This window comes from Mastigoproctus giganteus, chromosome 6, assembly GCF_048544385.1.
Source record: "Mastigoproctus giganteus isolate SK-2022 chromosome 6, ASM4854438v1, whole genome shotgun sequence".
Lineage (NCBI taxonomy): Eukaryota > Metazoa > Arthropoda > Arachnida > Uropygi > Thelyphonidae > Mastigoproctus > Mastigoproctus giganteus.
Genome location: NC_143580.1, coordinates 106,771,829 through 106,798,810, shown reverse-complemented (window position 1 = coordinate 106,798,810; position 26,982 = coordinate 106,771,829). Strand labels below are relative to the sequence as shown.

General features: G+C 39.0%; 1 protein-coding gene and 1 long non-coding RNA gene across 2 annotated transcripts in view; one reads left to right on the top strand and one right to left on the bottom strand.

The window, feature by feature from the left end:
• Positions 1–5,841, top strand: part of LOC150084495 (cyclin-dependent kinase 2-like) — a 75,451-nt gene extending 69,610 nt beyond the window's left edge. Inside the window, exon 8 of the mRNA XM_090375245.1 lies at positions 5,695–5,841. Within this exon, the coding sequence (XP_090231371.1) occupies positions 5,695–5,793 (99 nt within the window). The 3' untranslated portion in view covers positions 5,794–5,841. The remainder of the gene's footprint in view (positions 1–5,694) is intronic.
• LOC150084494 (uncharacterized) overlaps positions 1–26,982 on the bottom strand; it is a 205,115-nt gene that overhangs the window by 152,368 nt on the left and 25,765 nt on the right. The window lies entirely within an intron of this gene.

The following is a 26,982-nucleotide window of genomic DNA, read 5'->3' as shown; positions in this document are numbered from 1 at the left end:
TACTTTTCTTCCAAAACATCTGCTCACTCTGTATAAATCGCAAAACTGCCCTGCCATGGAATATTGTTCCCACATCTGGGGTGGTGCCCCCAAAACCTCTCTCAGGCTTCTTGATTCCATTCAGAAGAGGGCAGTTAGGTTAATTAATGATTCATCGCTAACAGAGTCTCCCCACTCGCTTTCTCATAGACATACTGTTTCTGCTGCTTGCCTCTTCTATAGATACTTCCATGGGCACTGTTCTTCTGAATTAGCTTCTATAATTCCCGCTCTCTCTTTCAAAACAGTCCAAACACGTGCCGTCACCAGCCAACATCCATTTACTGTCCAACTTCAAACCCACAGAACCAACTTTTCATCTTCCTCATTTATTCTTTCAACAGAACCAACTTTTCATCTTCCTCATTTATTCTTTCAACTGCCGTTTTCTGGAACAACCTTCCTTCATACGTATTTCATGAAAATTACAATCTACAGAAGTTCAAGTCCAATGTCAACAAATATCTTCTTTTGTCTTCTCAACTTCCAACCCAAGCATGGTACTAAGTACCATAGGTTCTAATATCTCTCGTGTTTGGGGTTCACATAAAAAAAAAAAAAAAAAAAAAACCAGGTGCCTTTGTTATAAGTTCAACAATTTCTCCTCCACTTTGTCTCATTATAACAAAATCATTTAACTCCATTAGACTTTGATAAACTTCTGGCCTTCCCCTCCCTGAATAACTCCTCATGTGAATTCAGAAGCAAAATATTCTATCAGTTTGGCAGCTATCTGAGCAGGATCATCTAGTAAAACCTTTGATATCAAGCAGACCAATCTGATTCATCCCCTTCCTTTTAGAGTTTATATAAGTAAAGAAGTCTTTTGCTGTGTTTTTTTATTTTGCATACTTTGCCAAAGATTTCTCATAATCTGACTTTGCTTTGCTCCTTTGTAACTTGATTACAAACTAGCTTATATGTACCATAGGCTTCTGTGTCACTTAGAGGTCTGCACGGGCCTACATTTTTTATTTTTACTTGACCCAAAGTCTAGATGGCCCAACCCAAATTAGTTTTTCAAATTCATCCCCCCAAACAAATTTTTAATCACCTCGATTGAAACTTTTTATATTAATAAAATCACTAGAATTACCTTAAAATTAGCATTAGTAGTGACATACGATGCAAGAAAGCTAGGTTATACAGCATCAGCCAAAAAAAAAAAAAATAATACCCATTTCACCTATCCATTCCCTGAAATGTTTGTCTAGTTCTATCTTGAATTTATTTACACTACCAACTTCCAAAATGACAGATGGAAGTTGGTTCCAGCAATCAAATATTTGCTAACTAAAGGCATTTCTGCACATCTATTCTGCAACAACCGTCGTTCCTCAGTTTGAAATTATGTCCTCTGAAGTGTGTAATCTGAGAAAGAGGAAGAATCCCGTCAGCATTGTGCTTGCTCAAACCATTCAGAGCCTTAACCACTTGAATCAGATCACCTCACAAGTGCCTAGTCTCGAGTTATGCTTTCTCTCTACTAAAATAAGGCCTCCAGACCTGTATGCAGTACCCAAGGTGTGACCTCACCAATGCCTTTAGCATTAGTAGAGGCATATGATGCAAGAAAGCAAGCTTATGCAGCATCAGCCAAAAAAAAAATCCCACTCCCATTTCACTCCTCCATTTGTTTGAAATACCTGACTAGCTGAGCCTTAAATTTATTTAGGCTATCAACTTCCACAACAAGGGATGGAAGTCTGTTCCACCAACCAACTACCTGCTGGCTAAAGGAAAATTTCCACACATCTATCCTACATCTGTCTTTCCTCAATTGGAATTTATGCCCTCTCAGGTGATTATTCTGAGCAAGAGGAAGAATCCCATTGGCATTGAGCATGCTCAAACCATTCAAGGCTTTATACACCTCTATCAGATCACCTCACCGGTGCCTAGTCTCCAGACACTGTAATTTGCAAAACTTAAGCTCTTTCTTCGTAAGAGCAACCCTTTGTTCCATTCACTAATCTTGTTTCCCTTCTCTGTACTCCTTCCAGCAGCTCTACATCCTTCTTGAAATGAGGCCTCCATACCTTATACAAAGGGATAATCATCTCCTTATCCCTACTTACAAAATTTCTGTATATCACTGACAAAACCACATGAGCTGTTCTGGCAGTCTGTCTACTGTGCTCAGAGAACTCTATATATGACTACACAATTACTCCCAGGAACAAATATCCTCTCAGTCATTACTAAATCATTTAGCTCCCTATTAGAGTTTGAAAAAATTCTGGCCTCCACCTCCCTAGAGAAATCCTCATGTGTGAATGTAGATGCAAAATACTGAGTGTAGTAAGATACTGTTGCGATATTACTATGGAGTTACTGTTACCCATATACAGTATTTTGCATTTGTTAATGTAAACTTCAGTTGCTACTTCTCAGACCATCTGCCTAACTTTTCTAGATCCTGTTGCAGTAGTTTACAGTCATCCCTCTTCTCCCACTCAACCATCCCTTTATCCATAGCAGCAACTTGCCCTTAATGCCACACTGCTCCAACATGTTTAAATTTTTCATTTTTTTTTTCTTGTTTGGTTTTATTAAATTTTTATTATTTCATAATAATAAAAAAATTAACTTTCAGATTCAATATTAATAAACATATAATAATTATCCAAATAATCCTGGAACAGAAGTTAAACTAACAGGTCTGTAATTACCTGTGTCTCCCTTTGATCCTCCTTTGTGGATTGGGGTCACATTTGCACATCTCCAGTCCATGGGCACCTCCCCTGAGTCCAAGGAAACTCTCATAATTATGGCCAAGGGTTTACTTACTTCCTTTGCTGCTGTGTATTTAGTGGTTCATTTAATGTAACTGGATAGACTCCATCCACCCCAGGTGCCTTTCTTATGTTTCTCTTCCACTTTACTCTCATTTATTACAAGATTATCTAGCTTATTGCCAGAGTTTAATACGCCTCTGGCATTCCCCTCCCTGAATAACCCCTGGTGTGAATGTAGATGCAAAATATTCATTTAGTTTCTTAGCTAGCTGAGCAGGATCATCAACAGTTGATCCATCGTTATCAAGTGGTCCAATCTGATTCATCCTCTTCCTTCTTGAGTTTACATAAGTAAAGAATTCTTTGCATCCTTTGCCAAAGATTTCTCGTAATCTTCCTTTGCCTGCCTAGCCTCCTCTGTGACTTGGTTACAGAAGAGTTTATATCTATCATAGGCTTCTGTGTCACCTGTTAATTTGTATGTACCCCATGCATTTTTTTCCTCTACCACATGTCTAATTAGTTCATCTGACATCCATTTAGGCCTAAATCTTGAACAGTATTTCTTAGTTGGAATGAAAAGCCTAGTAGCTTCCTAGATAAGTTCTTTGAATGCTTCCCATTTTGAATTTGCTGTTGGTAACATCATCAGTTGGTCCCACCATATAGAATTTAAATACAGTCTCAGACCGCCGTAGTCACCTTTATGAAAGCAAAAACCCTTTCCTTTACTCCAGATGGTAGTTACCTCTTGAGTAAATCCCACTTCAGCACAGTATGAGCACTGCCATTTAGTGGTTCCTTTATCTGCAGATTCTTAATGCATGAAGAATCACTACTGATAATCAGATCAAGAGTATTACTCCCTCTAGTTGCCTCCTGAACATGCTGCTGTAGAAAACAATAATCCGATAAATCCATAAAAGTCTTGCTAGTGTGAGAGTGATCAACCCACAAATTTCAGTCAATCTCTGGGAAATTAAAATTCCCCATTATAAGCCACTCTGATTTACTGGCCCGCTCTGTTTCTCTGCACAGTTGCTCATTATACTCATCAGATTGATTAGGCCTATTACACTCACCTATGCTCACTTTTCTTTTCCAAGTGCTTATGTCACATCAAACAGACTCAACATTGCATTATCCCCCAACATCAGTTGGATGCACTTCCTTAGATTTTTTTATGTTTTTTAACTAACAGCATAACCCTTCCTCCCTTCCTGTCCTGTCTATCCTTTCTGTACACATGGGCGCCTCCGTAGCCAGGTGGGAAGGAGCAGTAGTGCGTATCACATACTTCTTGATTAGACCGGGGTTCGAGCCCGTCACCACCAAATACGGAAGATGCGGAAAGGTCAGGTATATGACCACCACATATCCCGGAGCAATATGGCCTTAGTTGCTAATGCTCCTAAAAACCAAAACAGCAACAACTTTCTGTACACATTAAACTCCTCAAATTCAATTTTGCACTTCTTATATTGTGTGTGACAGTCTCTGATATCCCAACAATATCTGCCTTTGATGTCTTGACTAGCACTTCAAGCTCATTAAATTTATCAACTATACTCCTAGCATTGGTATACATGCAAGTATACATGCACCTGTTTTTACTCTTAGTTACCCTAACACAGCCCGTGTATTTACTTGTTCCATTATGACTCCCAGCAGACCCTTGAAATCCCCATTGCCTTGCTTTCCAGGCCGCTGCTCAATTGCATTTCAATAGAAGCAGTGCAAGAATCACTTTCACCTCTGCCAGTGGCTACTGTTAATCTATTAGTCTGTATCCCCACCGAGCTAGCAGTTTTCCGACTCACCTAACTCTGCCTTGATAGCATCAGCAAATATTCTTGCACCGTTTCTTTTTAAGTGTATCCCATCCATGTAGAAGCAGTCTCTCCTGTTAACAAGCACAGACGAAGCCGAGAAAAATTCTACCCCTTGAGCCTTGCACGATCTCTCCCGGGTCGAATTGATTGACAAGGCTCTCATCATATACTCCCTCCTATCGTGTCTGGCCAGAATTGCAGACACTTTCAAATCAACCCTAACTCACTACTTTTTTCAACCTTGACCTGTACTTTAAGTAATTCTGCCGGTCTCCTACTCTTAATATCATTAGTGCTAATTTTTTACTTTTTAGTAGGGATATAACTAATTTAATGAACTTGATAGCATAAAGTATAATGTAAAATTAGGTAGCGTAATACCTATCACTGTATTTAGGAAAATATTGGCTAAGTGTAGTATTGTCAATTAATCAATTAAATTTATTAATCTTATTAATTTTCACTGTTAATCAATTAAATTGTATTTAAACGGAACTCATGCTCCAGACTAGAGCAGCAAAGTAATGTGCACAAAGTAGTGGGAATGCTGTGCCATGTATGCATCAGGGTATTTCATCCCTGATGCATACATGATCAGGTATTATTCCAGGGATGAAATACCTGATCATGTATCAATAATTATTTCTGCTGGCATCAGATAATACATATTTGCATTATATTTGACCATTTTCTAAATGTTTCTTCCATATCTGATGACAGCTATAACATTTCCATTTTATTATTATTTTGATGTACTAATTTTCCTTTACAGTTCCCCTACTTTATATTGGCTTGGTAACTCAGCCCATAATTTTCTTAATTTATCGTAACCTCTAGGATTTTAATATTCTTTCGCAAGTCTACTACACTTCTTTTTCTACTTTCCTCACCCTGCTAGTTGCTGGCACTTTTTATAACTTTCACATCCATTTATGCATATTTAATTCAATGTGTTGATACAACTTATATATATTTCCATATGCCTGAAGCACATTTTTTTTTAGGTGATGTATGACTTCTTTTTAGTGTGCATATCTGAGGTCTTTTTTTTTTTAATAGCACTATTTTGAACATTTTCATTGCAGAAACTGCTCACTTATGAGCCAAGTCTTCGTATATCAGCAAAAGCAGCTCTAGGACACAGATTTTTCAGAGATGTAACAGTTCAACCACCACCACTTTAGAATATGAAGAAATATGAAATATTAATTGTAGATATGGACAACATTAAGAGGTTTACAAATTTTTTAAATATTTAATATGCAGAGAAGTTTAAATTTTCACCATTTCATTATTTATGCTTGTCTACACTCTATAAAATGTTGCCAGATCTTTATTTAAAAAAAAAAAAAAAAAAAGCACACACACATTTGTAAAATTTCTGAAAGCTGAAGAGTATGGAATTAACTTTTTCCAATAAATTGACAATGTCTCATACTTTTTACCCAGAGATATTTGTGTCACAGTATATTCTGCCTTGTACTCTTTGATATACATGAAGTATTTTCGTACACTGTGATAGTGCCACTTCCATCAGTCTGTTTTATGGATGAGTAGTATTTGAAATATGAATTTGTGTTCAACAAAAATTTTTTATTGTCCTTATAGTGTTATTTTTTTTAAGTTGTTTTCCTCCAAATTATGTATACATATAGTACAACTAGTTTTTAAATGAGTTTGCAGAAACATTTCATGTATTTTAATGAATTTTCATAAAGCATTATATAATTTTATAGTAGAAATTTTATAATACTGCCTGTGTATAGTTGGAGCACTGTGTTAATATATCTGATTGTGATTTACATTGCCATGTGATATTTTAACTTTCTAAATAAAAGCAAATGAATTCTCTTTTTTTTTTGTTAAATATGTATAAACTTGGGTGTATTAAAATTTACATATTTATTACCTGTAAAGTTTCTTTAGCAAATATAAGTGATTACCAAGGCACTCACTAAATTAGTGAATTTTCTTCGGTTATTTTCTTTTAATTAAGATCCACCGATTTTCAAAAGGGATGCTAATGCATCAACTGCTTTTATGCTATGCACTAAATCAACAGATGAGCACAGATTCATTTGTTTTAGTAATTAAAATTTGTGCAGATACACTCACTTCTAACTCATTTACTACTAAATATTCCTTTGGGAATGATCTTGGAGAACATCATTCACTCCATATGACTAATCAACAAAACAGTTTTGTGCTGTGTAAAAAAATGTTTGGTCTATGCAGTTGGAATGGGTTGTGACTTCTGTTCATCCTCCAATTCATTCATGATGACTAATTCTATTTTTGCTTCTCTGTGTAGTAGCTTGCATACAGCAGCAAAAGTGAAACTAGTCATTGCAGCAATCAGATTAAGTATGCAGGTATTCTTTTCTTTTGTTTCCCCATTGCAAGTGAGCAGAATGTGGCATGGTACCCATGCATCTTTGTGCATTTCTTCCTTGTTTCTTTGTTTTTTTTTTCATATGTCACATACACATTTGTGCAAATATACCCACTGAACAGTCACACTGAAATATACCGACCATATTATTCTGTCTGGTCACTTTGTTCATCTTGAACTATACCATTTATTAGTGGGCCCACCATGACCGTGACTTATGGAATATGAGGGGAATTGGAAGAAATGCAGTCCATGTTGTAAGTTGCTGATTCATGTGCTTCTGGCAAAAAGGGAGAGAGATATCCAGAATGTTTTATTATTTTGTTTTTACTCTGTTTACTTAATATGAACTTCAGATGTACAGGTATTTATTGTGCTCACAGGGTTAAGGAAATCTTACTCCCTCAATCCACTCTACCATATGGTTTTCCATTCTCTTCCATTTCCTGATGATATTACTAGCTACTATAGTAAGCAAGTAAATGGTTGTGGAAGGTTTTGGTATTATGTTTGTTTTTATTATTTACACTTACCTGCTAGTCTAAGAGGATTTTTATATTACAGTGTGTACTTATCTGGTTTCACTTTCTGTCTCTCACATGTAATTGTTGCCTGAAAATAGCTTATTTCTTTGCTTCCATCTCGCTAAAAGGAATAATATTGTCAGACAAATAAATAAAAAAAATTGCACGTTTTATCGAAAATTATTTTGCTTTTACAGTCAGTATTAGCCAGTTTCTTTGCCATATTTTACCTTTTCATTGTCTAATACAGTGGATTCTGGTTATTTGGGCCACTGGTTAATCAGGGTGGCCGTTTATTTGAGACTAATCTTAAAAAACAGAATCCAGGGTTTACTTCGCTTAATTGGGACAGCATGCCGTTTAATTGGGGCAGGAGACCACAGCACTGGAGACTACCCTACAATTGTCTCCGACAGTACCACATGGTTCGGTTGATTTTCTGGAGGTAACAACCATAAAACAAATTAGTAGTCACCTGTTTATTGGGCTTTTCTGTTAGTGCAATCTATCATAAACGCAATCTTATTGAATTTTCAATAATACCGACAGCTGGAATTCTGTGAGTTATTATGGTGAAATGTATTTACACTTCCATGGATAGCCAGATGGGCAGGAGCAGCAATTCATAGCACACGCTTCTTGATTAGACCGGGGTTCGAACCTGTGACCACCAAATACAGAGGATGCAGAAAGGTCGGGAAACGACCACCGCATATCTCCGGAGCAATATGGCCTTAGTTGCTAATGCTCCTAAAAAACCAAATAACGACAACTTCCATGGAATCTTCAATCATGTAAAAAAATTAATTTTCAGAATCTTCTCTTCATTCCTATTTTGAAAGCTTCGTAACTTGTTACTCTGTTCTCACTTGTGCATATCGTATTACTTGCAATTCGTTTGTGCTATGTTCTTTGTTGTTGATTGCTTATCTTTTTACTGTTTTAAATTTTAACCCCCACCCACAAATTTCAGTGAACAGAAATGTCAACTAGTTAGTATGTACATATTACAGTATGTATTAATTATTCCGATTATCACGTATATTCTTCTGATTTTCATGTGTCATTTAATTTTTTAATTGGTAAGGAAATAAAGGATAAATTTGTGCTAAATATATCTTTACTTTTATAACCTGTGGGTAATATTCCTCCTATTTTCGCTATTTAATAGAATTGAAATTCAACAAACGTGATCACAATGACTGGCGCTTCCTACACATCGCATAGTGAATGGTACTTTACTATGGTGACTCTATTGTAATGTGATTTGATTGTACAGTGAACCAATTGTAAAGCGGGGGGATCCATTGTATTTTTAACTTTTTTTTATGTGAAACTAAATAATCGGGCCAAAATGCACTAGTCCCAATGTGTCCCAAATAACTGGAATTGACTGTATTAGTATTAGCAATGGCCACGTGGCACAAGGAAGCCTATGGCTTATGCTGTGCCAGCCAAAAAAAAAAAAAAAGAAATAAAATAAAAAAATTTAAAAAATAATAAGAGAACAAGAAATAGTCAACCTATTGGTTTCCCTCCAACAGGAATCCAGCTGACCTTTGTATTTCCCCAGTAATTTATAACTCACTGGCTAAAATAAAACTTCCTGCAATCCAGTCTAAACATCTAACTTGACATGCTTTCGCTGTTACAAATCTATAAATATAGATATGTGAATATATCTATTTTCATAATGTTCAAAGTACAGTTAACATTTGCACCATATGTGTTTCACAGGCATACATCTGCCATTATGACAGAGAATCTGCCTTTACTTGAAATACTCCTTTCCCATCTCACCATCATAATATGGTTGGTGACAGAGTTTCTGAAAAAAACTTATTTTTCTCCTTATGATTAAAAACTTTCTTTTTTCTCCTTTTTCACAATAAATGAATAAACTGTTAAAACAGGTTTTATTTCTTTTTTTATAAATTTTGTAAATTTCAGATAATTTTTGTTAACGAATTGGGCATCAGGTTATCTGTAGTCTAAATAAAATAGAAATACACAAAGCGCTGTTCATTGTAATGTATGTTAGGTCTTTGAGGTTGTCACAGACATTCTCTCAGATAAGCCAGACAAGCTGTACTTGCTACCTGTGAGTCTAAAACGCTGATGGAACTGATATTCGGGTAACACTAAAGTCAACTGGATCCAATTTTGCCGAAGTCCAGACGGTCTGTGATGGCCAAATCCTCTGCTTGCACCTTCACGATGGTGGGACTGTTAGTAATAATGGGTATAACCTCCATGCATAAGTACATGGTGGGCAATCATTCAGTTGTGAACCAATGTAAGCAGGGGTTGAGGTGTGGTGCCCACACCACATGGAGGAAAGCTGCCCCTCTATGTTACCAGGCAGTACTAGGTAGTAGATGACTCTCACCAACCGGTGCAATACCACCACTTTCCTTATTGGAGGCTTGAAGTGGTGGAACCCATGTTTAGTATCTAGAGCTAAGTTTCGGTCAACACTAACCCCATCTCTTCCATCATGCAGTATGATTGATGACTTTTGAGGTTATGATGAACATCGTGGTGAGATCCAATATTCCTTACATTTCGAGGGTACAGCTCTAAAACGGTGTTCGCAGGCCGGCCGCTAGTTAGTACACCAGATCGAACCTATTGGTAACTCTCTAGTAGGCTTCCGGATCAGCTAGTGTATAATCTTGCTACCTCTACTCTGGCAGATAGTGACTGGAGGGAATCCGAGTAGTGTACGCGGGGAGCATTGCCGAGGCCACGTTATGTCAAGGATCTGGGTATATTCTTACCACGTGTATGCCTATCCAAAAATTTCATTACTTCATACAGCATATCCCACCCACTTTTTCTTACTATTGAATACACCACAAATTGTCAAACTAATAGAGCAAGCTTATCTGCAAAAAGACCTAAATCTCCCAAGCACTTCCTGATTAATTTCACGAATATACGTGGTCTCAATTCTAATCTCAACAATGTCCATTTTCACTTGTAGTCTGCCAAACCCCATGTACTTTTTCTGAGAGAATCCCAGTTATCGGTTGATTCAACTACTGCTCATCTCAGATGCCCAAATTATTCGCTGTATGATTCTTTTTGCCTCAAAGGTGGTGCTTGTGCATCTGTCCATTCTGATATTCCCTGTCAGAGACTTGGCAATTCGGAATCTCCTCTCTTTGATCTTCACTTGCTTAAAATCTCTCTACCTCATTGTGTCAAATTCATCTGTTGTCTTTACCGTTCTCCCAACTCCACTAATCACTTGGAACTCTTTGACTTCCTCTCTTTGCAACTTGACTTTCTCCAGTCCAACTTTCCTAACAGTGAGGTAATTTTCCTTGGTGATTTTAATGTTCACAACTCCAGCTGGCTTCTGTTTTCTAGTCACATCAACCCAGCTGGTCGAGATGCTGAGGCTTTTGCAATTACTAATGATCTTGCACAGATTGTTCATTTACCTAGAACACCAGAGAATCCTAATTATACAGCCAATATGCTTGATCTTTTTCTCACAAACAACCCTTCTAAGTACAAGGTCGAAGTGAGAGGTCCTTTAGGCACTTCAGATCACAACTTGGTGATTGTCTCTTCTCCAATGGAACCTTTATCTCATGGTTATTCCCAACCTGTGTTGTTTGGCATTACAAGAATGCAAAATAGGATGACTGGCGAGTCTTCTTTTCCTTGGTCGGATTACTGTTTCAAATGTTCTGATGGCAACGTTTGCTCAGATTGTATCAGTGAAATTATTCTTGCAGGAATGGAATCCTTTATATCACACTCCACTTTAAAATCTCGTCCTTTATCTAAACCATGGTTTTCCAATAAATGTGCTAAGGCTGTTCAAGAGAAGAATGTTGCATATCGTAATTGGCTTGTTTCTAATTCTTCAGTTTCATTTTCTGCCTACACCAAAGCTCGCAACAATTGTAAAGCAGTTATTAGCCAGTCCAAACTAGAGTTTGAACAGGCTAAGAGTAGAAAACTTGCTTCTTGCCCTAATGGTAGCCGAGCATTCTGATCTCTTGCCAAAGCTTTTGGCCGCAACTTTTGCCCACCTCTGTCCAAACCAGATGGTTTTGTTGTCACTTCAGCCAAGGATAAAGCTGACCTGAGCATCCCATTTTTCTTTCAACTCATGCATTAACGATCTTGGTAAAACACTCCCACTATTCCCAACATGCTCCATTCAATGCCTCCTGTGGTCTTCCATCAAAAGAATGGAAGGATTTTGACAAATCTTGATGCTAAGAAAGCTCCAGGTCCCGATGGTATTTCTCCACTTGTTCTCAAAACCTGTGCTCCTGTACTGACTCCTATTCTTTGCCGCCTTTTTTCACTTTCTTATTCCAAAGGTGTTTTTCCTTCTGCTTGGAAATTTTCTCATATCCAGTCAGTTCCTAAAAAGGGTGACAAATCCTTCCCATCCAGTTATCGTCCCATTGCAATTACTTCTACTCTTTCTAAAGTAATGGAGAAATCAATTCACTGCCAAATTTTAAACTACCTAGAAACCTTCCGCCTGATCAACGATCGCCAGTATGGATTCCGTCAGTGTCGATCCACTGGTGATATTCTGGCTTATGTTACCCATTTATGGACTAATTCAATGGAAAGGTTCGGTGAAACACAAGTAGTTGCTCTTGACATCTCAGGCTTTCGATCGTGTTTGGCATAAAGGTCTTCTAAACAAGCTTCCATCTTATGGTTTGCCAACTGTTTTTAGTAATTGGTTATCCAGTTTTCTCTCTGATCACTCACCCTCAGTGAGTGATCAGAGAGAAAACTCTGCCTTCTAACTACTCCACTAATGCCGATATCCCCCAAGGTTCAGTTCTTTTCCTCTTGTATATTAATGACCTTCCATTGACTGGAAATCCTATCCATAGTTTTGCCGATAATAGCACATTGCATTCCACTTATTTTGAGAAACCTTGTCCTGCTCAATCAGCTTCAACTTCTCGAAAATCTGCTACCAATTCCTTAAATGCCGATCTTCAGGTAATTCTCCAGTGGGGCAAAGACAACTTAGTTGATTTCAACCCTTCTAAAACTCAGTCTTGTCTTATATCTCGCAAAAAGGATTATTCTGCTCCTATGCTTATCTTTAGTGACACTCCGATTTCTAGGCAAAATGATATATCTCTTTTGGGGATTACCCTGACTTCTAATCGCTCTTGGCACAAGCACCTTACAAATATTGCTTCCTCTGCATCTAAAAACTTGGTTTTCTCTTTCGCTCTCGGCGTTACTTTTCTTCCAAACAGCTGCTCACTCTGTATAAATCGCAAATCCGCCCTGCCATGGAATATTATTTCCACATCTAGGGTGGTGCCCCCAAAACTTTTCAGGCTTATTGATTCTATTCAGAAGAGGGCAGTTAGGTTAATTAATGACTCATCTCTAACAGAGTCTCCGCACTCGCTGTCTCATAGACGTACTGTTTCTGCTGCATGCCTCTTCTACAGATACTTCCATGGGCACTGTTCTTCTGAATTATCTTCTATAATTCCTGCTCTCTTTCAAAACAGTCCGAACACGTGCCGCCAATATCCATTTACTGTCCAACTTGAAGTAAACGCACAGAACCAACTTTTTATCTTCCTCGTTTTTCATTCAACTGCTGTTTTCTGAGACAACCTTCCTTCATACGTATTTCCTGAAAATTAGTCTACAGAAGTTCAAGTCGAATGTCAACAACTATCTTCTTTTGTCTCCTCAACCTCCAACCCAAGCATGGTATTAAGTACTGTAGGTTCTACCACCTCTCGTGTTTGGGGTTTACATAAAAAAAAAAGATATTTGATCAGACTTGTGTGCTGCAAAGCTAATTAATGTCTTAGTAATATGCCAAAGAAATATAACATAATTTCAGAAGACATATAGACAAGGTTTTCCATGAAATCTGAAAAACATGTTTGCCTTGTGTACTCTATTCAGATGTGAGGTTTCAAGTAGCAGGAAATGTGATGTACTGTAATCAGATATTTGCAAACAAATAAGCATGATGACAGCAACTGGTGATGATGCGAAATGTTTACTTGAACCTTGTCATAGAACACTTTTTGAGTAATGACAGTGATCGGCATAACTCAAAGGAAGAAATGTTTCCTAATGACAAAATAACAAAAAAAAAATAGTTTTTTGAAGGAATCCTGCATGTTTTCAACTTATTTAAATTATGTCTAGCATTGTACCATACAGAGTCAGCTGCAAATGCTAGTACTGAGAGCAAGCTTCTTTCCCTACGGCAGCATTTCTCAAACTGTTCTGTCACATGTGAACTAGTGTTCCGCAAAAAATCTTAACACTACCCAACTTGATTTTTACCTCCTGCAAATCAATGGTTGTTTCTGGTCACGTTTTATGTATAGAATTTAAAATCAATCATAAAAATTTCCTACCACGTCTCAGTTTTAAGATATACTCTGAGTGATCACTGAATTATGACCACCTACCTAATACTTCGTAGGTCCTCTTTTTGCCCTCAGTACAGCAGCTATCCGATGGGCATTGATACAACAAGATGTCAGAAGCGTTTGGGAGGTATGGTCAACCAAGCTGTGTGTAATGCGGCCAGAAATGGAGGTGATTAGTGTATCCAGATGCCTGATATGCCTTTCCATAGTGTCCCACAAGTGTTCTATGGGATTGATATCGGGGGAGTTCGAAAGCCAATCTATATGCTGGAAGACAGAACTGTGTTACTAAAACCATTCCTGCACAACAAATACCCAATGGCTCGGTGCATTGTCATCTTGGAAGACACCATTGCTATTCGGGGGAAAAGTAACATATCAGGGTATACACAGAAAGCAGTTGACGATAGTAGAGACCACTGATGCATTCCACATGCACCAAAGAGCCTCATGATGCCAAATCCGTACACCACCATCCACGGTGTGGAATAAATAACATGACTCATCCTTCCAGACACCTTCCAGTCTCCTAACGTCCAACTTGCATACTCTTTGCACCAGGTGTGTCTTTTAGGAGAATGCCGTCGGGGTTGGCTGCTGGTATAGCCCATATGTGCGATGCATGGTCATGCCAGATAGTGTTCCGGGTTGGCCCATGCTTGGGTAGTCAACTTTTCAACAGTGCTGTGCCTGTAGGTGTTGTTGGACCCGGTGCTCACCTCTAACATCAACCTTTCGCTGACCTTTGCAGTTTTGCTGTTGGGTTTGACCATTTTGACGCCAGTCCTGATACACTAACTACGGCAGCTTTCGAACACCCCACCAGTTAGGCCGTTTGGGAAATCGCACTAGTTCGTTGAGCACCCACAGTCTGTCCTTTATCAAAGTCCGATAAATCCTTCTTTTTACCCATCACGCTCGGAAGTTTACTACCTACTGGAACCATTAACATACACCTTATCTATGCTACTTAGGTCAGTTAACTCCACACTCTCATACCTCACGTGGCCAACTGGTCGCATTCAGTTTTCGTAGGGGTGGTCATAATTCAGTGATCACTCAGTGTAGATAAATAACTGGATTCTGTACTAGGAGATTACTGTTTGAAATACAATTTTTAAGCATTAACGTTTGGTTGGTTTTGTTTATTAGGCTGAAAGTTAAGCAAGTACATTACTATTCTTGCAATATAGTATATTTTGATTTTGATGCATTTTTCCAGGCAGTCAAGTATTTTTTTTTAATTTTATTACTCCATTCAACGTTCAATATATAATGTATGATACACTACGCTACAAGAATTTACCTTCAATTTAAATTTACCAATTGCTTTTACTATTTTTAGGTTAAGGCATTGTTAAAATGGAGAAGACAAAGCACAGAACTTAAATCAATCACCCAGACAACTGCTGTTTGTGGACACTTATTCCCAAAAACTCAGAGGAAGAAAATATACAATGTCACAAAAGTTGCATATTCATTGTACTTTAACTGCAAGAACGGTGACCAAGAAAAAAATTGGGCTCCACATATCGGTTGTATTACTTGTATAACAAACTTAAGGCTGCAGTTATATCCCAAGCTGATAAGCATTACCTTTTACTGTCCCTATGGTATGTGGGAGCCCATGAATCATTTCGACGACTGCTATATCTGCATGACAAAATTAAAAAGGTATTTCCAAAAAGAGCAAGCACTGCATCAATTAGGCCAGTGCCACATGGTAAAGAACTGCCAGTACCGTGCCACCAAAATCTTGGGGTATTGGAAGTAGTGACGAAGGTACAAAACATTGTTTTACCAGATGTCCCAAAACCATGTACTTCACATGATTTGCACTGTGAGCCAGAAAAGGTACCACACTACATTAAACAAGAAGAATTAAGCGACTTGATCGCTTAGACTTGGGCTTACCCAAAGGGAAGGCTGAATTATCCTGATCAGTGTAACAACAGTACAACTTACTCGCCAAAAGTACAAACATTACAATATACCGTAAGCGAAATTTTTTTTTTTATGTAAACCCCAAACACGAGAGGTAAGTACCTATAATACTTAGTACCATGCTTGGGTTGGAGGTTGAGAAGACGAAAGAAGATATTTGTTGACACTGTACTTGAACTTCTGTAGACTAATTTTCAGGAAATATGTATGAAGGAAGGTTGTTCCAGAAAACTGCAGTTGAATGAACAAACGAGGAAGATGAAAAGTTGGTTCCGTGAGTTTCAAGTTGGACAGTAAATGGATGTTGGCTGGTGGCGGCACGTGTTCGGACTTGTTTTGAAAGAGCCAGAAATATAGAAGCCAATTAAGAAGAAGAGTGTCCATGGAAATATCTGTAGAAGAGGCATGTAGCAGAAACGGTAAGTCTATGAGAGCGAGTGGAGAGACAGAGATGAATCATTAACTAACCTAACTGCCCTCTTCTGAATGGAATCAAGAAGCCTGAGGGAGGTTTTGGGAGCACCACCGCAGATGTGGGAACAATATTCCATGGTCGGGCGGATTTGCGATTTGTACCCAGTGAACAGCTGTTTTGAAAGAAAGGTAACGCCAAGAGCGAAAGAGAAAACCAACTTTTTTAGATGCAGAGGAAGTAATATTTGTAATGGGTTGTGCCAAGAGAGATTAGAAGTCAGTGTAATTTCAAAAGAGATATATCATTTTACCAAGAAACTGGAATGTCACCAAAGATGAGCAGAAGAATCCTTTTTGCGAGATATAAGACAAGACTGAGTTTTGGAAGGATTGAAATCAACTAAGTTGTCTTTGCCCTACTGGAGAATTACCCGAAGATCGGCATTTAAGGAATTAGTAGCGGACATTAGAGAAGTTGAAGCTGATTGAACAGGGCAAGGTTTCTCAAAATGTAAAGTGGAATGCAACGTGCTACCATCGGCAAAACTGTGGATAGGATTTCCAGTCAATGGAAGCAGGTCATTAATATACAAGAGGAAAATAGTGGGGGAAAGAACTGAACTTGGGGGACACCAGCATTAGTGGAGAAGTTAGAAGACAGAGAGCCATCTACCATCAACCTCAGTGGGCGTTCAGAGAGAAAACTGGATAACGAATTACAAAAAAAACAGTTGGCAAACCATAAGATAGAAGCTTATGGAGGCGCCTCCGTAGCCAGGTGGAAAGGAGCAGCAGTGCATAGCACACGCTTCTTGATTAGACCGGGGTTCGAGCGCGTAACCACCAAATACGGAGGATGTGGAAAGGTCAGGGAATGACCACCGCATATTCTGGAGCAATATGGCCTTAGTTGCTAATGCTCCTAAAAACCAAATAAACAAACAACAAACATAGAAGCTTGTTTAGAAGACCTTTATGCCAAACACGATTGTGTTTGGCATAAAGATTGAAAGCCTTTGAGATGTCAAGAGTATCACCAAACTTTTCCATTGAATTTGTTCATAAATGGGTAACATCAGAATACCACCAGTGAATCTTTTTTTTTTATTATTTTTTTGATAGTTGTTGGTGCATCGGCTTTTGTGGCCATAGCGCACCTCCCAAAGTTTTTGCAGTACTTTGATCCAAGCCCGCGGCGGGATTCGAACCCGCGACCTTTGGGTTGCCAGGCAGGCACTTTACCCACCTGGCTAGCCCGGTCGGCACCAGTGAATCGACACTGATTGAATCCATACTGGCGATCGTGGATCGGATGGAAAGTTCCTAGATAGTTTAATAGTTGGTGGTTAATTGATTTCCCCATTACTTTAGAAAGAGTAGAAGTAATTGCAATTGGATGGAAATGATTTATCAACCTTTTTAGGAACTGGCTCGATATGAGAAAATTTCCAAGCAGAAGGAAAAACACCTTTGGAATAAGAAAGTGAAAAAAGGCGGCAAAGAACAGGAGTAAGTTTGGGAACACAAGTGGAGAAATACCATCGGGACCTGGAGCTTTCTGAGCATGACGTTTTGCCAAAATCCTTCTGATATCGTTTTGAGGGAAGACCACAGGAGGAATTGAATGAAGCATGTTTTACCAAGGTCATTAATACATGAGTTGGAAGGAAAATGGGATGGTAGCAGGTCAGCTTTATCCTTGGCTGAAGTGAGAACCGAACCATCTGGTTTTGACAGAGGTGGGAGCATGGATGGACAAAAGTTACGGCCAATAGCTTTGGCAAGAGACCAGAATGCTCGGCTACTATTAGGGCAAGAAGCAAGTTTTCTACTCTTAGCCTGTTCAAACTCTAATTTGGACTGATTAATAACTGCTTTACAATTGTTGCGAGTTTTATTGTAGGCAGAAAGTGAAACTGAAGAATTAGAAACATGCCAATTACGGTATGCAGTGTTCTTTTCTTGAACAGCCTTAGCACATTTATTGGAAAACCAAGATCAAGATAAAGGACGAGATTTTAAAGTGGAGTGTGGGATAAAGGTTTCCATTCCTGCAAGAATAATTTCACTGACATGAACTGAGCAAACGTTGACATCAGAAGTTTTGAAACAGTAATCCGACCAGAGAAAAGAGAAATCTCGCAGGTAATCCCATTTTGCATTCTTGTAATGCCGAACAATACGAGGTTGGGAACAGCCATGAGATAAAGGCTCCATTGGAGAAGAGTCAATCACCAAGTTGTGATCTAAAGTACCTAAAGGACCTCTCACTTCGACCGTGTACTTAGAAGGGCTGTTTGTGAGAAAAAGATCAAGCGTGTTGGCTGTATGGTTAGGATTATCTGGTATTATTGTACGTAAATGAACAATCTGTGCAAGGTCATTAGTAATCGGAAGAGAAAAACGGAAGCCAGCTGGAGTTGTGAACATTAAAATCACCAAGGAAAATTACCTCACTGTTAGGAAAGTTGGACTGGAAAAAGTCAAGTTGCAAAGAGAGGAAGAGCTCCAAGTGCGAAAGAGCGAAATGAGTTTTCAAGATATTTTGCAATGGAAAACAACGTGTGTCTGCAAAGACATCACAGGTCTCTTAAGCACGAACTGAACATTGATCACGGTAACCCTGAATGGAGTTTGTTCATTGATGCATCAAAGCTAAGTTTGAAAGCAGTATTGCTTCATGATGGAAATACTTTACCATCAATTCCTCTTGTTCATGCTGTAGGCCTGAAAGAAACTTACGAATGTATGTTCCACAAATATTCCCACCATAGTCACTGTAATACTACACATTACAGTGACTATGGTGGGAATATTTGTGGTGATCTCAAAGTGATTGGACTGCTTGTTGGGTTACAAGGTGGTTCACTAAATACTGGTGTCTCCTGTGTTTGTGGGACAGTTTTGCAACAGCCACACACTACATCGTGGAACACTGGGACAAGAGATGAATATATTCCTGGCAAAAGCAATGTAAAGTATGTTGATCCGCAAAATATTTTTCTTCCCCTTTTACACATCAAGCTTGGAGAGATTAAGAATTTCACCAAGGTACTGGATAAAGAAAGCAGAGGATTCGCATATTTACTGAAAATGTTTCCAAATTTATCTTATGCAAAGCTGAAGGGAGGAATTTTCATTCCTCAAATAAGAAAGCAACTAAGAAGAATTTCAAAGAAACCTAAATGATGTTGAACTGGATGCATCGAAATCTTTCAAGGCGTTTACGGATTCCTTGGAAAGAGAAAACCGAACTTGAGCAACTGGTGACAAACTTGCTGAAATGTTACAAGAACATGGGGTGCCAAACATCATTGAAAGTAGCATATATTGTGTGCAATAATTACAACCATGTATGCTGATATTGTATAAAAACAAGGAATTTAAGAAGTGCGTGACAGAAGTAAAATATTGATATTTTCATAATCAGGACAGTAATTTTGTTCAGAATAACCAACTTTCGTTCCAGAGGTATGATGAAAAAAAAAAAAAAGGTTTTGTCGGGTAGTGTAATTGAATAAAATAAATTTTGCATAGAGTAATGACATCTACGAAAAAGTAGCAATGTGGTGATCTAGTATGCCATTCATATGCGATTTAGTCTGGAGTACACTGGGTGAAGGACAGGAGGAAGCAAACCAATATAACTAAACTCACTAGTATAAATTTTTTTTTTTTTGATAATTATTAGTATTTCAAAATATTATTAAAATATGTGACCATGGATTTTTGGTTGAAAAAAGGAACTTTAAAACGAGAAGCAAACTACTTCTAGTAGTGCAACTGTGGTCTATGAAAACGAACAAAATATTGTCACATTTCAAAGTGAGAATGAACAATCGCAGCCTTTTGTTCCCCAAAAATCCGAAGTGAAAAAAGAGGAACCAACTAATAAAAGACCAAAAAGAAAGTATGACAGTTATTTGAATTTCGGCTTTACATGTGTTGGAAATAAAGATGCTCCTGATACGCACCGGGTCATATGTAATAAAACATTAGCAACAGTTCTTTGACTCCCGCTAAACTTGTGTTTCATAAGTGTTCCGTGAATATGTTGTGAGATGAAAAGTATTCTGTGAATAAAAACGTTTGGGAAATGCTGCCCTAGAGACATCTGGTGGAGTCAGTATGCAGATGAATAGCAGTTATTATCTATGAAAACGTTGGCAACACGGTATTATAATTGTGATCACTCAGTACATGTCACTCAAACACTTTGGTCCTTGAGGTTGTCACAGACATTCTCTCAGATATGCCAGACAAGCTGTACTTGTAAACCTGGGAGTCTAAGACGCTCATGGAACTGATATTCGGGTGACACTCAAGTCAAGTGGACCCAATTTCGGCGAAGTCCGGACGGTCTGTGACAGCCAAATCCTCTGCTTGCACCTTCACAATGGTGGGACTGTTAGTAATCCTGGGTATAACCTCCATGCACAAGTACATGGTGGGTGACCACCCAGGTGTGAACCAACGTAAGCAAGGGTCGAGGTGTGGCGTCCACACTACATGGAGGAAGTCCGCCCCTCTATGTTACCAGGCAGCACTAGGTGGTAGATGACTCTCATCAACCGGTGAAATACCACAACTTTGCTTATTGGAGGCTTGAAGAGGTGGAACCCATGTTTAGTCTCTAGAGCTAAGTTCCGGTCCACCCTTCCCTATCTCTTCCATCATGCAGTATGATTGATGACTTTTGAGGTTATGATGAACGTCGTGGCTAGATCCAATATTCCTTACATTTCGAGGGTACAGCTCTAAAGCGGTGTTCGCAGGCCGGCCGCTAGTTAGTACACCCGACCGAACCTATTGGTAACTCTCTAGGAAGCTTCCGGATCATCTAGTGTATAATCTTGCTACCTTTACTCTGCCAGATAGTGACTGGAGGGAGTCCGAATAGTGTGTATGCGGGGAGCATTGTCGAGGCCACGTTATGTCAAGGATCTGGGTATATTCTTACCACATGTACGCCATATCCAAAAATTTCATTACTTCATACAGCATGTCCCACCTACTTTTTCTTACTATTGAATACACCATGAATTGTCAAACTAATAGAGCAAGCTTATCTGCGAAAAGATCTAAACCTCCCAAGGACTTCCTAATTCATTTCACAAATATACGTGGTCTCAATTCTAATCTCAACGATGTCCACTTGCAGTCTGCCAAACCCATGTACTTTTTCTGACAGAATCTCAGTTATCGGTTGATTCAACTACTGCTCATCTCAGATGCCCAAATTAATCGCTGTATGATTCCTTTCACCTCAAAGGTGGTACTTGTGCATATGTCCGTTCTGATATTCCCTGTCAGAGACTTGGCAATTTGGAATCTCCTCTCTTTGATCTTCTCTGGCTTAAAATCTGTCTACCTCATTGTGTCAAATTCATTTGTTGTCTCTACCGTTCTCCCAACTCCACTAATCACTTGGAGCTCTTTGACTTCCTCTCTTTGCAACTTGACTTTCTCCAGTCCAACTTTCCTAACATTGAAGTAATTTTCCTTGGTGATTTTAATGTTCACAACTCCAGCTGGCTTCCGTTTTCTAGTCACACCGACCCAGTAGGTCGAGATGCTGAGGCTTTTTAAATTATTAATGACCCAGCACAGATTGTTCATTTATCTACAAGAATACCGGACAATCCTAATCATACAGCCAATACGCTTGATCTTTTTCTCACAAACAACCCTTCTAAGTACACGGTCGAAATGAGAGGTCCTTTAGGCACTTCAGATCACAACTTGGTGATTGTCTCTTCTCCAATGGAACCTTTATCTCATTGCTATTCCCAACCACGTGTTGTTTGGCATTATAAGAATGCAAAATGGGATGACCTACGAGACTTCTTTTCCTTGGTCGGATTACTGTTTCCAAACTTCTGATGTCAACGTTTGCTCAGATAGTGTCAGTGAAATTATTCTTGCAGGAATGGAATCCTCTTTCCCACACTCCACTTTAAAATCTCGTCCTTTATCTAAACCATGGTTTTCCAATAAATGTGCTAAGGCTGTTCAAGAGAAGAATGTTGCATATCGTAATTGGCTTGTTTCTAATTCTTCAGTTTCATTTTCTGCCTACACCAAAGCCCTGACGTAGCCCATTGGTCAGGAGCGAGAGTGCATAGCACGCGTTCCTTGAGTGGACCGGGGTTCAAGCCCGTGACTACTAAATACGATAAATATTTGTGTTGACGATTTATTGTAAACTCTACTGACTTGGTTGTCGTGCCGGAGTATAAACAGAAAATTTATTTTTTTTCGTCAGCACCAAATACGGAGAATGCGGAAAGGTCAGAGAATGACCACCGCATATCCCGGAGCAATATGGCCTTAGTTGCTAATGCTCCTAAAAACCAAATAACAAACAAACAAAGCCTACACCAAAGCTCGCAACAGTTGTAAAGCAGTTATTAATCAGTCCAAACTAGAGTTTGAACAGGCTAAGAGTAGAAACTTGCTTCTTGCCCTAATGGTAGCCGAGCATTCTGGTCTCTTGCCAAAGCTATTGGCCGCAACTTTTGCCCATCTTTGCTCCCACCTCTGTCCAAACCAGATGGTTCTGTTCCCGCAACTTCAGCCAAGGATAAAGCTGACCTGCTAGCATCCCATTTTTCTTCCAGCTCATGTATTAATGATCTTGGTAAAACACCTCCCACCATTCCCAACACGCTCCATTCAATGCCTCTTGTAATCTTCTGTCAAAAGGATTTTGATGAATCTTGATGCTAAGAAAGCTCCAGGTCATGATGGTATTTCTCCACTTGTTCTCAAAACCTGTGCTCCTGAACTTACTCCTATTCTTTGCCGCCTTTTTTCACTTTCTTATTCCAAAGGTGTTTTTCCTTCTGCTTGGAAATTTGCTCATATCCAGTCAGTTCCTAAAAAGGGTGACAAATCCCTCCCATCCAATTATCGTCCCATTGCAATTACTTCTACTCTTTCTAAAGTAATAGCGAAATCGATTAACCGCCAACTCTTAAACTACCTAGAAACCTTCCGTCTGATCAACGATCACCAGTATGGATTCCATCAGTTTCGATCCACTGGAGATATTCTGGCTTATGTTACCCATTTATGGACTAATTCAATGGAAAGGTTCGGTGAAACACAAGTAGTTGCTTTTGACATCTCAAAGGCTTTTGATCGTGTTTGGCATAAAGGTCTTCCAAACAAGCCTTCCATCTTATGGTTTGCCAACTGTTTTTAGTAATTGGTTATCCAGTTTTCTCTCTGATCGCTCACTGAGGGTGATGGTAGATGGCTCTCTGTCTTCTAACTTCTCCACTAATGCCGGTGTCCCCCAAGGTTCAGTTCTTTCCCCCACTCTTTTCCTCTTGTATATCAATGACCTTCTTCCATTGACTGGAAATCCTATCCATAGTTTTGCCGATGATAGCACATTGCATTCAACTTTCCATTTTGAGAAATCTTGTCTTGCTCAATCAGCTTCAAGTTCTCGAAAATCTGCTATCAATTCCTTAAATGCCGATCATCAGGTAATTCTCCAGTGGGGCAAAGACAACTTAGTTGATTTCAACACTTCTAAAACTCAGTCTTGTCTTATATATCGCAAAAAGGATTCTTCTACTCCCATGCTTATCTTTAGTGACACTCCGATTTCTAGGCAAAAGGATATATCTCTTTTGGGGATTACCCTGACTTCTATATCTCCCTTGGCACAAGCACATTACAAATATTGCTTCCTCTGCATCTAAAAAACTTGATTTTCTCTTTCGCTGTCGGCGTTACGTTTCTTCCAAACAGCTGCTCACTCTGTATAAATCGCAAATCCGCCCTGCCATGGAATATTGTTCCCACATCTGGGGTGGTGCCCCCAAAACCTCTCTCAGGCTTCTTGATTCCATTCAGAAGCGGACAGTTAGGTTAATTAATGATTCATCTCTAAGAGAGTCTCTCCACTCGCTTTCTCATAAATGCACCGTTTCTGATGCATGCCTCTTCTACAGATACTTCCATGGGCACTGTTCTTCTGAATTGGCTTCTATAATTCCTGCTCTCTCTTTCAAAACTGTCCGAACACGTGCCGTCACAAGCCAACATCCATTTACTGGCCAACTTCAAACCCACAGAATCAACTTTTTATCTTCCTCATTTATTCATTCAACTGCCGTTTTCTGGAACAACCTTCCTTCATACGTATTTTTCCTGAAAATTACAATCCACAGAAGTTCAAGTCCAATGTCAACAAATATCTTCTTTCGTCTTCTTACCTCAAACCCACTCACGGTACTAAATACTATAGGTTCTAATACCTCTCGTGTTTGGGGTTCACATAAAAAAAAAAAAAAAAAAAAAAAAACAAAGGAAGCAGACTTTGAATATGTGGAGTAAAATGTGTACAGATAGGCCACGACAGGATGTGGGAACTAATTATACTCTTAGTTATGAAGCGAAATCTAAGGCAGTGCATCCAGTTGACATGGGTGGCCTAGTACAATGTTGAGTCAGTTTGGAGTGACATAAGCACTGGGAAAACAAAAATGAAAGCAAGAGTGTGTTATAGGCCTAATGCCTGTAATGAGTATAACGAGGAACTATACATATAGATAAAGCCAATAAATCAGAATGTCAATAATACAGGTTTTATCTTTCGAGATATTGACTGGGACTTGTGGATTGGTCACTCATACAGTACAAAGTGATTCGTAACCTTCTTGAATGACTATTTCTTGCTCTAGCATGTTAACAGTCGTAACAAGAGAAAACAATACTCTTGTCACCGGCAACCCTTCATGCATTAATAATCTTGCCGTTAAAAGACCCACTATGTGGCAGCAAACGTAGTGTACTGATGTGGGGTTTACATGAAGAGAGGGTGTCTCTTGGGTTGTCAGGCAATGGGACCAACTGTTGATGTTGCCAATAGCAAATTATAGATGGAAAGCATTCATGGAAGTAATCATAGAAGCTATTATGATTTTTATATCAAGAGACATTATTCAAAATTTGAGGATTAAAGTCAAACCAGATGCATTGAAATGTCCGATGTTGGTATTAAGTTTAATGATACAAATGTTACTAACGCCAAATTGTCAGTTTATAGTTTATTTTGTATACTTTGAAGACGTCCGAATATCTCTTCAGTTCACAAAGGTTAAAAGGAGTAATTGGCGTGTAAGCTCGAAATCTGTTAAGTCACAAAGGAGGTTAGGAAGGAGAAGTCACAAAGGAGGTTAGGCAGATTACGAGAAATCTATGGCAAAGGATACAAAGAAAAACAGCAAAGAATTGTATACTTATGTAAACTCTAGAAGGAAAGGGATGAATCAGATTAGGCCACTTAACATAGATGAGTCGACTACTGATGGTCATGCTCAGGTAGCTGATAAACTCAATGAGATTTTGCATTTACATTCACACATGAGCAGCAATTCAATGAGGGTAGTGCCAGAAGTTTATCAAACGCCAACAAGGAGCCAAGTGATTTTGTAATAACAGAGAGCAAAGTTGAGGAGAAATTTTTGAAGTTAAACATAAGAAAGGCACCTGGGGTGGACGGGAACTATCCAGTTATATTAAAGGAGGCAGCAAAGGAAGTAGGCAAACCCTTAGCCATAATTATGGGAGCTTCCTTGGACTCAGGAGAGGTCCCCATGGACTGGAGGTGTGCAAATGTATCACCAATTCACAAAGGGGGTTCAAAAAGGTGACACAAGTAACCACAGACCTGTTAGTTTAACTTTCGTTCTGGGGAAAATAATGGATCACTGGCTAAAGAAGAATTGCAGGATCATCTAGACAAGACTGCAGTAATAGTTAAGACACAGCATGAGTTTGTTAAAGGGAGGTCTTGTCTGTCCAATTTGATTGGATACAATGATGTGGTCACAAAGGAACTGAATGCCAAAAATAATTTTGATATCATATATTTGGATTTCAGGAAAGCTTTTGATACTGTTGCACATGGAAGACTACTGTACAAATTGGGGAGGTATGGCATTAAGGTTAAGTTACTACAATGGATAAAGGGTTGGTTGAGTGGGAGACGACAGAGAGTGGTAATCAATGGACACTGCTCTTCGTGGACAAGTGTTATTAGAGGAGTTCCTCAGGGTTCGGTGTTGGGCCCATTGTTGTTTTGTATATTTATCAATGATATTGATGAAGGCATATCAGGTTTAATGTCCAAGTCTGCAGATGATACAAAGGTTGGCAGGGTTGTTAACGATAGTTAAGACAGTATGCTACTCCAACCGGATCTAGATAAGTTAGGAAAATGGGCTGAGAAGTGACAACTGAAGTTTAACATTGACAAATGCAAAGTACTGCATATGGGTAGCGATAACCGAAGAGAAACGTACCAACTCTGTGGTACTACACTCAGGGAAGTGGAAAGTGAAAAATACCTGGGGGTAATTGTGCAGTCAAATATGAAGTTCGTTGAGCAGTGCAGGCGGGCTGCCAGGGCAGGTCATGGAGCCTTGTCAATGATATATAGGAATTTTGTAGCAGGGACAGGGAGGTGATTATCCCGTTATAAAAGGCAATGGTCCGGCCGCACCTAGAGTACTGTGTACAGGTCTGGAGGCCTCATTTTAGGAAGGATGTAGAGTGGCTAGAACGAGTTCAAAGAAGAGCAGCAAGATTGGTGAGGGGAACAAAGGGGTGCTCTTACCAAGAAAGGCTTAAGTTCTGCAAATTTCAGCGCCTGGAGACTAGGCACCTGCT